Here is a 14,018-nt window from a genome sequence, read left to right as displayed (position 1 = left end):
GCGGGTTTTCTATTTGCAATTTAACACACGTTATTCGTTATTCTTCAAGAAAAAGCTTGTCATTGTAAGAAGCTTGTTTGGAGCATGAACTTCACAGCTCAAATTGTTCCTGAGGCAACACTAAATCTCGATTTTGTATGTAAGTATGTTTGAATTTCAGTGTGAACTGACGACATTTGCTCAGTCTAAATCCCGAAGTTAAAATAAATGGATAAAATCAATCATCATTGATTAATGAATGGTTGATTACTTTTTAATGATATATTTACTGTGTGTGTGGTGTGTGTGTGTGTGTGGTGTGTGTGTGCGTGTGTGTGTGTGCGTGTCTGTCTGTCAGTCTGTTTGTCTTTCTGTCTGTCTGTGTGTGTGTGTGTGTGTGTGCGTGCGCATGTATGTGTGTGCGTGCGTGAATGTGTGTGCGAGCATGTATGTGTGTGTGTGACTTACAGATTGAATGAAGAGGGTAGTGGCGAGTCGCTCTCCTCATAGGACATGTCATTGTCCTGAACAGAGATGGAGACAGAGAGAGAGAGAGATATGTCACACTTTGTCACTTTGTGAAAATATTGAAGCATTATTAGGGATTGCTTTTGACTGTGGACCCATCTCACCCCATCGAAGGTTAGAACAGCCTCCATCAGTAAGAGTGTTAGTCCTCAGCTCGCTCTCAGTTCTGGACTTCACAGAAAACTTTATACATAACCTGCACAGACACAAAACACAAGAATCACAACTTCAGTCTGCTATTCTACCCTGTTTTCACAGCACAGAGCAACTCAAACTATTATGAATCAGTCACAAATATGTTTTACATTGGCCTCTGAGCCATGATATTCACACACGCGCACACACACACACACGTTTTTCACTACTGTTTGGACCACTTGTACAACGTAATCATTATTAATGCTTGAAAAGCTTTAAGTGACAACTTTTCAGCTTGGTTTGAAACTCCCCCAAAAACCCAGAAATGAAAGAAACAGAAACTGTTTCTCTCTTAAAAGTCCTCAGGAGACTTTTCTGTGTAGAGGGAGAAAGCCGTTATAAGATGATAGTGTGGGTTTCGTATGGAACCTTGTCTGTCTTATCTTAGTCACACCCTTTCTTCTCCTGTCTCACTGCACAGACATAGACAGACAGACAGACAGACACACATTCAACCCCCTCTCTCTCTTTCATACACACACACACACACTTTCTGTCTCTCTCTCATGTACACACACACACACAGACACACAGACAGTATTTTCTTTAAAAAGAAGCTGGGTCATGTTTCAGCTTCTTCACCTCATTTTTTCACATTTATGTCATGCTACTCCCAACCACTACCATGACCTTAGCAGCCTTTCAAGTGAAAACAACAGGAATAATGAGGACAAATTTTAAACTAGCCAATCCATAGACTTATATTCTTCCAGTGATTGCTGCTAATTACCACAATTTTGAAACTTAGTTACTACAGCTGATGGGTTGCATTAATTCTTAAATATTAAACTGTTTTGCTGAGAGAATGTAAACTTGTGGGGGGAAAAAAAACTTGAGCATGTTGTGGTTAATTCTTGCCTTGCTGTTAGCGTATTTTAGCACATGCTGGCTGGCTAAAACAGTTTGGGCTAAAGTATGCTAACTCCAGTGTGCTGTAAACAGGCTAATCTGATCAATTCTGTCCTGCCCACCCAATCAACAGAATATTCACAATCAGAGAAAGTGTTCTTTACACTCTTATAAACAAATTGGGAATAATGGTGATGAGCATTAATTCTGTGTTTATCATAAGAATATAGCTGTGGAAATGCTGCTCAGTGAAAAATGATTCATTTGATGAGATGACTATTAGTTTCTTTTTTAAAACTGGTAAAAATGAATATTGCACATTTTTAAGACAATAAATACAATCATCACATCTATTTTATGCATGTTAAAGTGATATTTCATGTTCACTAACCAATTCATGCTACACAAGAAACGTAAGACATGTTCCAAAAAAATCCCTCCAAATTTGATTCATTCCCAATTCTGTTCTAAAACGCCGGATAGAAATAAACGTCAGTGCTGTTAAGATTCCAATCGAGGTCACCTGTTCACCCGTGCAGCATTCATTTTACTTGCAAAGCGACAGAAACCAGTCAAATAAACAACCGTTTATAGAAAAATCCCTTTTGTCCAATGGGGAGGCCAGTATTTTTCTTTTCTTTTTTTCAAGCCAGCTATCCTGCTAACTATATATTCTAACCTCTGTAAATTTTTGTCTGAGCCAAATGTCCTAAACCCAAACCCAAATGAACCCCGGTACCACCCGCGGTGGGTTGAGCAGACCCGTACCTGAGCACAGGTAGTCCTGGCTGGCCCGCTGACTGTTGTCCTACGAGGCTCGTCGACGTCGACGCTGCAAGTGGAACGTTACCCAATGCCGGAGTGACCTGAACTACGCGGTAACCCTCGCAGTGGAGGGGGGGGGGGGGGGGGTGCGCTGAGAAGTTGGGGAGGTGGGGGGTGGGGGGGGGGGGTGGGGGGGTCTGGAAGACAGAGGATACACCCATGCTGACGGAGTGTTTGAGTCACGTCCAGACGTTTCTGCAGACGTCCGTTCCCTACGTTTGCCTCTGCGCCCTGGGGTGCGCAGGGCGAGATAAGCTCCGCTCCGCGGACACAAACAGTCCTATCACCGCAGTCCACCTGCATGGAGGGATACCCCAACCCCAGAGCCCCTCCCCCTAACTCAGTAACCCTGGATCAGGGCCAGGTCAGGACACTCAGAGAACCAGGGAGAGAGAGAGAGAGAGAGAGAGACAGAGAGAGAGAGATAGAGACAGAGAGAGAGAGAGAGAGAGAGAGAGAGAGAATGTGGAGAAGATAGAAGAGGCAAAGGGGAGAGGAGGTGAAGGCCAAGGATAGGAAATAGGAGAGAGAGAGAGATAGAGAGAAGGAGAGGGGGGGGTGAGAAAGTGAATGATGGCATGGACTTGGGTTGGTCCATTCTCTGGACAGCGGTGACCACTTCGTGGGGGGGGGGGGGGCTGTTACAGGAGGCCATGGTAGAGGGGTTGGACATTAATCAGCAGGGGAGCACCTTGGAATCTGACGTCATGTTGTTTACACTTTTGGGGATTCCCTGTACACGGAGATGTCCTCAGCGTCATTCACTGATCTGTCTGATATCTCGACTTTTTCCATCATTCAGCAGAAAACTCTCAACAATCTCTCTCTCTCTCTCTCTCCCTCTCTCTCTCTCTCTCCCCCTCTCTCTCTCTCTCTCTAATAAGGTATGGGTGGACCACAGTGGACTTAATGGATAATTATAGACGGGATGAATGATGTCGTTCTCAAAAACACCACTTTTCTCTTTGATGTTAAGACTTCATTCAGTTATTACGCCTCTGTCAATATTACTGTGACAGATAGTGACCTCAAATTTTTTTTAGACACCAGGAGCAGACACACACACACACACACACACACACACACACACACGGTAGATGACAGCAAATGTCAAGTTACTGACTCAATACAATCAATTTCCATATACAGAAACGTATATACTGATGAATATGTCATTTCTATTTTGTTGGGCAATGTTTTTTGAGAGACCAGTCACATCTCTGGTGCCTGGACCAGGGCATTACTGAAATAAATGGTACTGGCCTTTATCAGTGTTACTATATCTGTGAACATATGGTGTTTAATTAAGTTGCTCATAACTTAATACGGGCGCCGTGATGCAACACAACACACAACTCGTGAAGAGTGTCGTCTTATGCGTGGACTGCAGCAACAAGAGTTCTTCCTTTATTTTAAACATCTCCTACTGGTGTTTCCCTTTGTGTCTATCCCCTTCCCCTTTCCCCCAATGTGTAACAGCGACAGTGTTCTCTATTGCACATTACACATTACACAATAGTGATAGTCTTACTACTACTGCTTTATATTGTGGCATATTCATTATAGTCATTATATACTATGTATATAATTCCTGTACTATGGCAATAACTTTATATCTACCTCACTGTTCTCACTTTACTAAAGGCTACTTATTGCGTTACTAATTACTGCACAATGTACAGATACAACCTTTATTTTTGTCGTTGTTTTATTTTTTATCATTCTGTTTTCCTATTTATCTTATTATATTCTCCTATTTTAATCTATGTTGTGTTTGGTGTGTGCTGACGGTGTTGTTGCGACACTTGAATTTCCCCTCGGGATTAATAAAGTATTTCGTATCTGTATTCGTATCCTGAAATGATGATGCTCAAGTGTGTGTGTGTGTGTGTGTGTATTTATTATCTGAGGTATAACTGCTGTTCCAACCCTTTTTTCTCCTCATCTGGAAAAGGTTTGTCAGTGATGTGTGTCATAATAACGTATTTTTAGTGAAGCTGAGGCCATGTGATCCTGTGGGTATCGTTAAGGGGAAAGTCATGCGTTCCCGCCTGAGCTGCTAACTGGTCCCACTGAGTTTCACAAGCTGAACTCCCTTCAGAACCAACGCAAGATCTCATATTTTGAACATACCTCACATGTTTGTTTGTCTCTGTTTGTTTAGAGAAAGAGGGTGAGAGAGAGAGAGAGAGAGAGAGTGAGTCAGGGAATCAGAAAGAGTGAGAATGGGAGGGAGGGAGGGAGGGAGGGAGGGAGGGAAAGAGAGAGAGAGTGAGAGAGAGAAAGAGAGAGAGAGAGAGAGAGAAAGAAAGAGAGTGACAGAGAGAAAGAGAATTGGCCCTTGGTGTATCTTTGAGACAGCGCGTCTTAGGTTTTCTCATTAATTATGTAACAATAATACATGATTTTTACAAAATCCTCCATCATAATGGGATTTGTATTGATTTGTCTCTCCACCATGATAACTCTTTAATGTGAGCGTCATTTATTAAATACTGAAAATAATAACACTAATATAAAAACACATTGCACTGTGAGTCAAAACCCATCTGTGACTCATAAGAAACACAAAAGAATATGTTCGAGAGAAGACCAAATAAAGTCTGTTTGGGAGGGGGACAGCTGGGCTCTTTCCAAAAGTGCCACACCCTCACACGAAGGAAAATGACCAAAAATGGAATAGTGCATCTTCTCAATTTTCTCCACCTAAGTGAACTGTAATAGCTAAATGTTATTTAGTCTTTCACAATTTATGTGTATGAATCTCTCCTACATGACTAACAAGTAGTGTCAGAGAGAGAGAGAGAGAAAGAGATCAAATATCAGAGAACAAATTGTATCTGAGAAACTGTATCCAATACAATTTGTTAGCAGCGTAAGAGAGATTTATTCATTACAAAACAAAATGTGAGAGCAAAGCAACATTTAGCCATTCTAAGACATGAGTTAGAACATGACATTCAAGGCCCTCTTTAATCCTTCTTTAGTTTTTTTTCCTAAACGCAGAAAAGTTCAGATATTTATTTATTTCTCATATACGTCTATCATATATTCTGAGAACTATTTGAAGATAGCCTTGTTCTATAGTGCACTCACAGCCAACCATTTTCTGAACACACCCTTGTAGTCTTCTGTGTTAGATATGCTCTATCTGTCACGGGGCAAATTGACTGGCATTGGTTATCAAGCACTACCAGTAGCCTTAACTGGGACCCACCTAACCCCATTCAACGCAATACACCAACCCATACAAACCACCAGCCTCTCTCCACTGGAGTCCTGCCCCCCCCAAAGGCTTCACATGTTGTGTGTTATAACAATATTTTTTTTTTTTTCACAAATGCAGTGATATTAGACTTTTTGTTTTTAATGAGAGAGGCTTGCGTCCGAATACATTTTCAGTCTGGGCTCTCACCGATGAAAGGATATGCGTGACATACAGCTATTAGAGAAATATATTTTGTCGCCTAAAAAAGCGGGGGGTAGGAAAAGTAGGCTGAATCATTTCTTGATGGAGCATCTGTTCTGATAACTATCCCAGACCATGAAACGTGTAGGTTTGGGGGGGAAAGTGCATGAGTGAGAACTGTCAGTGGTAGAATGAACATTCCAGAACATCACCTGCCCTCTAGTGTTTGTCTTAGGAAGAGAAGGGGAGGGGGGGTGAGGGGGTTCAGGGACACCCCAAACCATTGTAGCACTATAGTCAAGAGAAGAGACATTAAAACAATTCCTCTCTTTCTTAAAACCATCACTCATTTATGCGATGGCACGCTATGACCGGAGAACGAAAGTAGTTTAAGATGAAGTGTTTTTTCGGTGTATTTTTGGGACAAAACTCCAAAAGTATTTGCCAAATCAGTAGGGCAAGGTCGTCAAAGGTTAAAGTTGTGTTGTTTGGTGAGAGAGCACTTGTGCAGCTGTTTCATAAAAACCAGGTTCCCCCTCGCAATGTTGGCACCAATGATTGGACGAGGAAATGATCATCCGCCAATCACTGACTGTGTCATTGATGTTGCATTTAATCGGATTAATAAACGTCGCATCATTATCTAATCTCTTTTACAGGGCAAAGACATCATTGGAAAAACTCAATTAAGCAATGTTTACAGAAAGGACTGTCATTTGAGGACATATGGAATACGCGTAGGACCAGGCATGATCCAAATGACTGACAGTGCTTGAGTTCTAACTGTGTTAAGGTAAGGTGAGGTTTTGTATTTTGTGTATGCAGCTTCAGTGTCTGTCTAACAGTCAACTGATTTGCATGAGATTTTGAATGCAAATATTTTACATGCAAGTTGAGAGTGGTGCCATAAATGTGACATGAATGTGTTTAGATCCTGTGGAAAGATAACAGTATAACGGCGGGTTGTAAGATACTTCATGGTGAAAAGACCCACATGGCGTAAACCACTTGATCACTCAAACTCATGGGTAACATTCGGGCCGTACAACACACACACACACACACACACACACACACGCAAACACACACATATAATCATGTACACACACACACACACACAATGCAAATATCCTTGCATACAACTTAGCAGCAAGTCCTCAGAAGGCGGACTGATGGAAAATCAAAACGATTTTCTGTCCTCTTCCCATAAACACTGCTCCGATCTTTCCTTTGACCGAAAACGAATTTCATTTTCACGCCTTTAATGTCCAGTCCCTCCGGCCAGCTCCTACTTTATACCTGTGCGTGACTGACAAATGTGAGATGTCAAGAAGCGATTTTTCTGTGCTGGGAAAAAAAAAAAAAACGATATGATTGTGGATAAACATCCACTGCTGCTCAAGGGTAAACACTGATATGAATTTAACTGAGAGATAAGAGACATATGATTTGAGTGGACCTTGCACTTATGAAGGGGAAATTTCATAAAGAATTTCTGAGTACCAAGTTTTTTTTTTGTTGAGGGTCATCATTTTTTTAATTTGTTTGTCCATCTACAAAAGCAGGAACAAGATCTAAACACACACAGACTACGAGACATATCGACCGTACAATCTAGCATCTGTTCGGTAAATAACGAAGAACTTTTGCTGAGATGACGGTGAATGTAGGAGGTGTGGCGAGGTAAAGATACACACAAAAACAACACTTTTTATTCGGGGAGGACTTTACAGATTTCGCAGAGATGAGGGCTGAAAGAAGGAGAAAGAGCAAGCCAGGTCCAATGATAACCGTGTGACATTTGAGCCATAAAAGCTTCAAACAGCAATTTCCTTCAATTCTGTTTACATTAAGAGATTGTGTTTCAATTCAACTTAATTTAAAAAAAGACTCTTATTGATTTAAAAGGGGGGGGGGGGGGACATCAATCAATACTGGATGTGAACATTGATGAATGGGCAGAATCTATGTGTATGGCTAGAGGCAAAGCACTATGTGTGGTATTTTAAACGTTTTCATTTGTCATTTTTTTAAGCAAACGAAAACCAGTCATGCCCTGTGTGTCTCCCTCATCTCTCTGTTTCTGATTCAGGGGCTGTCTGGACTGCAAGCATCATACTGTAACCTTTTCACCTTTAAGCTACAGTAGTCATAAAAGTCCAAAAAAAAAAAGACCCAGCCCGACAGGAACAGAGAGGCGCAGGGACCGGTCCGAGGAACGGGAAAAGGTCAAAGGGCAACCACGCGTTTAAGAGACGACACACTCTTTACAACTCCTGGTAATCTTCACGGGGCTACCGGCGTTAGCTTTCTCCACAGCATCCAGCACCTGAGGATTAAAAGACAGATACCGGTTCACGCGTGTTACGAAACTGAAATCGATTTCAGTTCAAACAGTTCGCGTCGTTCTTTTTCGGGGCAGTAACCTAGCAACCGGAGGGCGATTTGTTCAAACCCTGAGCTCAATAGTGGTGAGTCTATTGGCCAAGGCACAGAGTTGTGACCTCTGACACACGTAGTCATAAACACACAGGTTTTCAGGTCGCTTTGTTTACACGGAACAACGACGCCACCAATTTGCCTGTCAGTCTTTGTTGCTATCAGCTCCTCTCTCTCAATAAAACAAAACAAAAAAAAAAAAGATTAAGTAAACAAGCAGAGTCAATAAAATGAGTTAAATGACTCAACCTTTAAATGAAACTCAACCTTTATCTTATAACACAGACCAAGTTAAAGGAGTTACAGAAATGATATCTGGGTATGCCAACACAACTGCTTAAAAAAGGCATTGACGTTCATTCAAACTCTGGGCAATCTCTCTTTGGATAGATGTATCATATAGTAGATGTGCTCTTATTCTGTGAACCACCACTCAGAGAGCTCCTGACAAAAAAATCAAACGCAAGCTCTGATGTTTGTGACTTCCTAAATTGTAGTGTGAGGAACAGGTGACATTTACAGATGCTGCTCTGATAACTGAGGGCAGATGACCTTAGGTGTATGGAGATTATAGAATAAGGATTTTAGATTAAGGATTATAGATTAAGGCTTTCAGAGAGAAGACCACATTGCTTGTGAATCCTGGTTATTTTCTGTGGTTTTCTGCATCTTCTGGAAAGATGTCATGATGACCTTAAGCGGTATAAATCATTGCAATGATAACATAGAATTAAAAACATTACAGTCAAATTGTCGTGAAATCGTTATGTTTACAGCACTATAGCCAAACCATTACAGAGATAGAATTACATTGTGATGGGTCAATGATTCTGTGTCAAGCAGACCTTTCAGTTAACTGGTAAATGTGTGTGTGTGTGTGTGTGTGTATGCGAGAGAGAGGAGAGAGAGAGAGAGAGAGAGCGAGAGAGAAAGAGAGAGGGAGAGGGAGAGAGACAGATTGCACTCACATCTTCCTCACGAGGGAAGCCACCTAATTCCAGTTTGGAGTAAACCAACTGGCCATAAATCCAGATCTCAAAGCTGTCTGCAAAGTAGCCGAAAAAGTAAAACCACAGCTCCCATAAATCAGTCTTTTTGACATTCAGTACAAAAAAGTTAACAGTTAAAAATGCGTTGTAATCTATGACATTATGTACGTGTTGGAGGCGTTTGTTGCGTTTTGTCATTAAAAAAAAAATGGTTATAATACATCAGTGTTTGACAGTATCCATCCATTACACATTTGAAATATAGTTTCTGTTCTTTCTGCACTTTACACGTTTGAAAGAGATTATATTTATCATAAAAGACGACTGAAAAACAAAATCAAAAAATATCCATTTTATGCGACCATGACTGTCCCCACTATCATTACAATCGTGGAACTCTACTTTGGCTATGGCGGCTTTAAAGAATCGCACTTCTCACGCGAGGGATGCTTAAATTACCCAGTCTCCCCATGAAGCCAGACATCTCCGCATCAGGAAACTGAGCGATGACTTTCCGCTTCAGCTTCTCGAAGCGGGGTGCATAACCTCAGCCGCTGCTGCGAAGAGATGTTGGAGACAATTTTGGAAAATAGTCGTATAGACACGAAGAGAAAACTTGAACTGAACCTGAATTGTCAACCTGCTTGCATTGATTTGGAGTAAGACAGTTTAGAGATAAAACTTACCAGTATTCAACTTTGATTTGCACTCCCATTTCTGCGTGCTCTCCGACTTTGTCACTCCGGGAGTCCAAGATGATGCTCACTATTTCACTCGCTACACTTGGCAGTTCCTTGACAGGCGTCGCGCGCGAACCCGTGGAGAGATCCACGAGCGATGCAATATTATATTCAAAGATCACATGGCTTTGGGAGGAGCTTCGGAGTTATCTTTTTTATGGGTGAAATATTTATAAATACATGTTTTATTTCCAGTTGATGTCGTTCTGAACTTGAAAAAAGTGAAAATTTCCACGTTTTTACGGTAAGGTCACACGAACTCTGACCCACAGTCTAACGCTTCTACTGACTTATCAAATCCTTTCATACTGTCTCTGACACTTAGCTGTTTTCTTCTATAATCTGTGGATATGCTTCGTCAGAACGTATTCGTTTCATCTGGATTCTAAAATCAGAATGGCGATTTAATCTAGATTCTAGAACCTAGAATTAAATATCAAACAAAATCATAGAACAAGAAATCAGTGCTATTATTCAGTGCCAGTTATCTGCATCAATATGAAAAATGTTAACTGGCCTTAAAACGAAATTCACAGACTTTAGGGAAACCTGTATATGGAGATTAGAACACTGCATGCTGTGATTTACAGTTCCTTAATGCATTTTACATAAATATTACATACCTCTGTACTGAAATTCAGATCACTTCTTCAACCCACCGTCAAATGACCAGTCGTTGATCAGTGCTGAGAAGCACATGAAGTAAATAGTATCTGATTGTCACGCTGTAGTTCTAGAAAGTCATGAAAGGACTAAATATTATTCAACAATGCGGTTAAGACCCAAAAGTGATATTACTGCAATCACAAGCCACAAGCTCTGTTCCGTGTCTGTCATATGAAGGCGCAGTGATACCTTCTGCCTGTTAAAACAGCACACAGGCTACACGTTCGGTTTGTCTGTAGGTACTTGCGTTGTTGTTGCTGATGGAAAGACAGTTGATCAGAAACAGGTAAAGTGCATTATTTTCTCTTCACATCGATTTGAACGTTATTTTATTCAGACGGTTAATGAAATCATTGATTTATTACTGGGCCGTCAACAGCCGTTCCTGCTGGACAGGCGTATACATTAGTAGCTTCGGCAGTAATTTCTCTCCTGTCCCAGACTGTAGTTCGTGACATTAATTTGAAAAAATAACCTAAACACATTCATTCACTTCACGTTCACAGGAATGCTTTTGGACAGAGCTGATTGAGTGGGCAAGACAATGCCTTTTAAATAACTGGAAGCTGGAGTGACAGTTATGATTGACCAATTAAAATCGATAAAGCCACACCAGAATGTTGTCTCTTTGAACTCACGATGTTGTCATAGCAGCACAATTAAGTACATGCTGACCTGAACGCAGAATGGAACGGGTGTAATTAGATCCAACGTGAAAAGAAGAAGAAAGTTTCCCTAAATTATATTCTTCAGTTCATGAGAACAAGAAAACACAAAGGATCACCATTAAAGTCTGTGTATGACATCGTAATTTAATTTCAAAACAGCAGCTCGGTATTGCGGTTACATAGCAAGGCGGATATGTGCGTGATTTCTGAACATGTCTTTGTCCCTTCTTTAGTATTTCACCTGACTGTTACAAAAAAAAAAGTCTTTTGATCATTTATGAGTTCCTACACCCTACAAGCAAAGTTACACCACATCAAAATTCATTTTCCATACACCGAGGTTGATCGTGTATTAATTTAGTTTCAGTAAACAAACAAACAAACAAACAAACAAACAAATATCAGGCAAGAGGTGTCCATACCATCCCGCCAGGCAAAGTGGCTCTTGGGAAAAAAAACAAAAAAAGGACCCCACCCCCTTCCACTGTTCTGTCTACACCCTCAGCGTCTCCCTCATCTCTCTGTTTCTGATTCAGGGCTGTCTGGACTGCAGGCATCATACTGTAACCTTTTCACCTTTAAGCTACAGTAATCATAAAAGTCCAGAAAAAAAAAGACCCAGCCCGACAGGAACAGAGAGGCGAAGAGACACAAGGGAGGAGCTGTATAAAAAGGTTTCAGACAAAGACAGCCAACCGTCCAAAGACAGCCAACCGTCCAAAGACAGCCAACCGTCCAAAGACAGCCAACCGTCCAAAGACAGCCAACCGTCACAGCAACGTTACCTAGACTTCTCCAAGATAGCTAACGGGTAAGAATTCACCAACGTTTCTAGTTTTCACTGCGGTCTTCGTTTGTTTTGATACAGCTAGAAACAGAGGGAGTACAGAAATCTGAAGACAGACCTGAGACTAGAACAAACCCGACACGCTCCTTCAGATTCCGGCTGCGTGTGAAGACGCCGGTCACGGCTGCGTTCCCAAAGTCGGTGGCACATACGCAAACCAGACCTCACGAGTCACTTAAAAGTGAGAACGTCACAGTGAAAAGATGAAAAATTGGTGAATCTATTGTTTGAATACGGGAATGGACTAAACTGATAAGAACGGAGAGAGACAGAAAGAGAGGGGGAGAGATGAATCTGGACTCTCAGACATATGGGCTGGGTACATGAAAACTCCAAAAAAAAAAAAAAAGAGGCTTTTATGACTTTTTATCATCTTATGGGTTTTTACAGTAAATGTGGCTGTGGTGGTTGTGCTGGCTTATGTTGTCATGGTAACAGGGAAGAGGGGTCAAAGGGTAAAGGGTTATAGGATGACACAAGGCGGACGGCTCTTGGTGATCTTCTCTACCGGTTTGCCATCGTGCGCCTTCTGGATGGCATCCATAATCTGAGAGAGAGAGAGAGAGAGAAAGAGACAGAGAGGGAGAGAGAACGAGAGGGGGGGGGTATGGATGGAAGGGAATGGAAAGGTTAGAATATATCTGATGAAAAATGGTTTAAAGTGTATTCGTGCGGTTATAAAAACTTACGTCATCCTCATAGGGAAAACCACTTGTTTCCATCTTTGAAAAGACCAACTGACCATTAATCTCAATCTCAAAGCTCCCTAAAGAGGACCGGAAAAAAGGTCTTAGTGTTAAGACGACAAAAAACAAATCAAACAAACAAACAAAACCATTAACTCTTAGCAAAATATAAACAAGTATCAAGAACTCTACTTAATATTACAAAACCTAGACAGTGCGAGTTATAAGAGAAATCTGAGAGATATCGTGTTAAACCTTGAGTATCTTCTGACGTACCTTGCCTGCCGACAAAGCCAGACACCTCCGCCTCAGGAAACTCAGCGGTGACTACCCGCTTAAGCTCCTGATAGCGGGGCTCGTAGCCTCATCCGCCGCTGTAATGGTACAAAGGAGAGAATAACAAAAAAAAACGGGTAAGGGAATGTCCAAGCGGATGAAACTGATTCGTTACTTTACAGTTGAAAAACCGCTTTGAAATCATTGCATGATTTGCATTACGCAAAGACTGGGGATGGGTCAGTTACAACATACTTGAAAGTCAATTCTCTATTTTGTATAATTGGGCATGATTATGTGCACTTCTATTTAAATGGAAGAAACTGGCGAATGACAATCATTTAATAGAGATCGTGACGGGAAGACGTAATGCTATCGTTAGACAACGTTAACAGCGCCAGATATCTTTCAATCAGTGTAGTCTACCCTCTAATGCTAAAGAGCTAGCAGATCTAGCTCTGTGTTTAAGTGATGACATTAAAAAGCACTTAGAATCTTAAAAGCACTTACAAAATCTGTGTAGGGGCGCATGTCATGAATTAAACTGTACAAATATGTAAACGCCACAATAACACTTACCAATATTCAACTTTAATTTGAACGCCCATCGTAAACGCCGCAAAGACCTTTCGTGTATTAAATCCCTCTTCCGGCTGTAAGAAGAGAGCAAATGCGTCAAAATAGGTTAATATGACACTAGCACAGCCAACTGGCTGGAAGATGCAACTACATCTATTGAACGGCGCTGCCAGAATGAAATCATTGGAGCTACTTTTGAAACAAAACAAGAGAGGCGCAAAAAAAAAAAAAAAAAAAAACAGTGAAAAAAGTGCGTCTGTTTAGAACGGTAATAAGACCCTTCATCTATGATCTCCTGCAACTACATCCTCTCAACAAAAGAATGTTATCTAAGAGCTAA

At 41.2% G+C, this 14,018-nt stretch overlaps 2 protein-coding genes and 1 pseudogene across 4 annotated transcripts in view; all 3 read right to left on the bottom strand.

Annotated features, from left to right (window-relative positions):
* The window catches only part of slc4a1a (solute carrier family 4 member 1a (Diego blood group)), a 13,326-nt gene extending 10,918 nt beyond the window's left edge, over nt 1-2,408 (bottom strand). For 2 of the 3 annotated variants that reach the window (XM_030793413.1, XM_030793415.1), the window contains exons 1-3: nt 2,323-2,408; nt 612-703; nt 448-503 (exon numbers count right to left, since the gene is read on the bottom strand). In XM_030793413.1, the coding sequence (XP_030649273.1) occupies nt 448-503; nt 612-638 (83 nt within the window). In that variant the 5' untranslated portion in view covers nt 639-703; nt 2,323-2,408. Of the gene's footprint in view, nt 1-447; nt 504-611; nt 704-2,322 lie in introns of those variants that run through there. The other variant, XM_030793414.1, reaches the window with a different exon arrangement.
* A 5,628-nt stretch (nt 2,409-8,036) lies between these two features.
* Nucleotides 8,037-9,931, bottom strand: LOC115829768 (migration and invasion enhancer 1-like; annotated as a pseudogene).
* A 1,477-nt stretch (nt 9,932-11,408) lies between these two features.
* Nucleotides 11,409-13,744, bottom strand: LOC115829368 (migration and invasion enhancer 1-like). The gene is made up of 4 exons (XM_030793459.1): nt 13,679-13,744; nt 13,100-13,197; nt 12,827-12,903; nt 11,409-12,684 (listed from the first exon to the last, which is right to left on the bottom strand). Exons 1-4 carry the CDS (start codon nt 13,705-13,707, stop codon nt 12,601-12,603), a joined length of 288 nt encoding a protein of 95 aa, XP_030649319.1. The 5' UTR covers nt 13,708-13,744; the 3' UTR covers nt 11,409-12,600.
* Between the last annotated feature and the right edge of the window lie 274 nt (nt 13,745-14,018).

Source organism: Chanos chanos, chromosome 16 (assembly GCF_902362185.1).
Source record: "Chanos chanos chromosome 16, fChaCha1.1, whole genome shotgun sequence".
Classification (NCBI taxonomy): Eukaryota; Metazoa; Chordata; class Actinopteri; order Gonorynchiformes; family Chanidae; genus Chanos; species Chanos chanos.
Note: the sequence above shows the minus strand (reverse complement) of the source record. Positions and strands in the feature narration are given on the sequence as shown.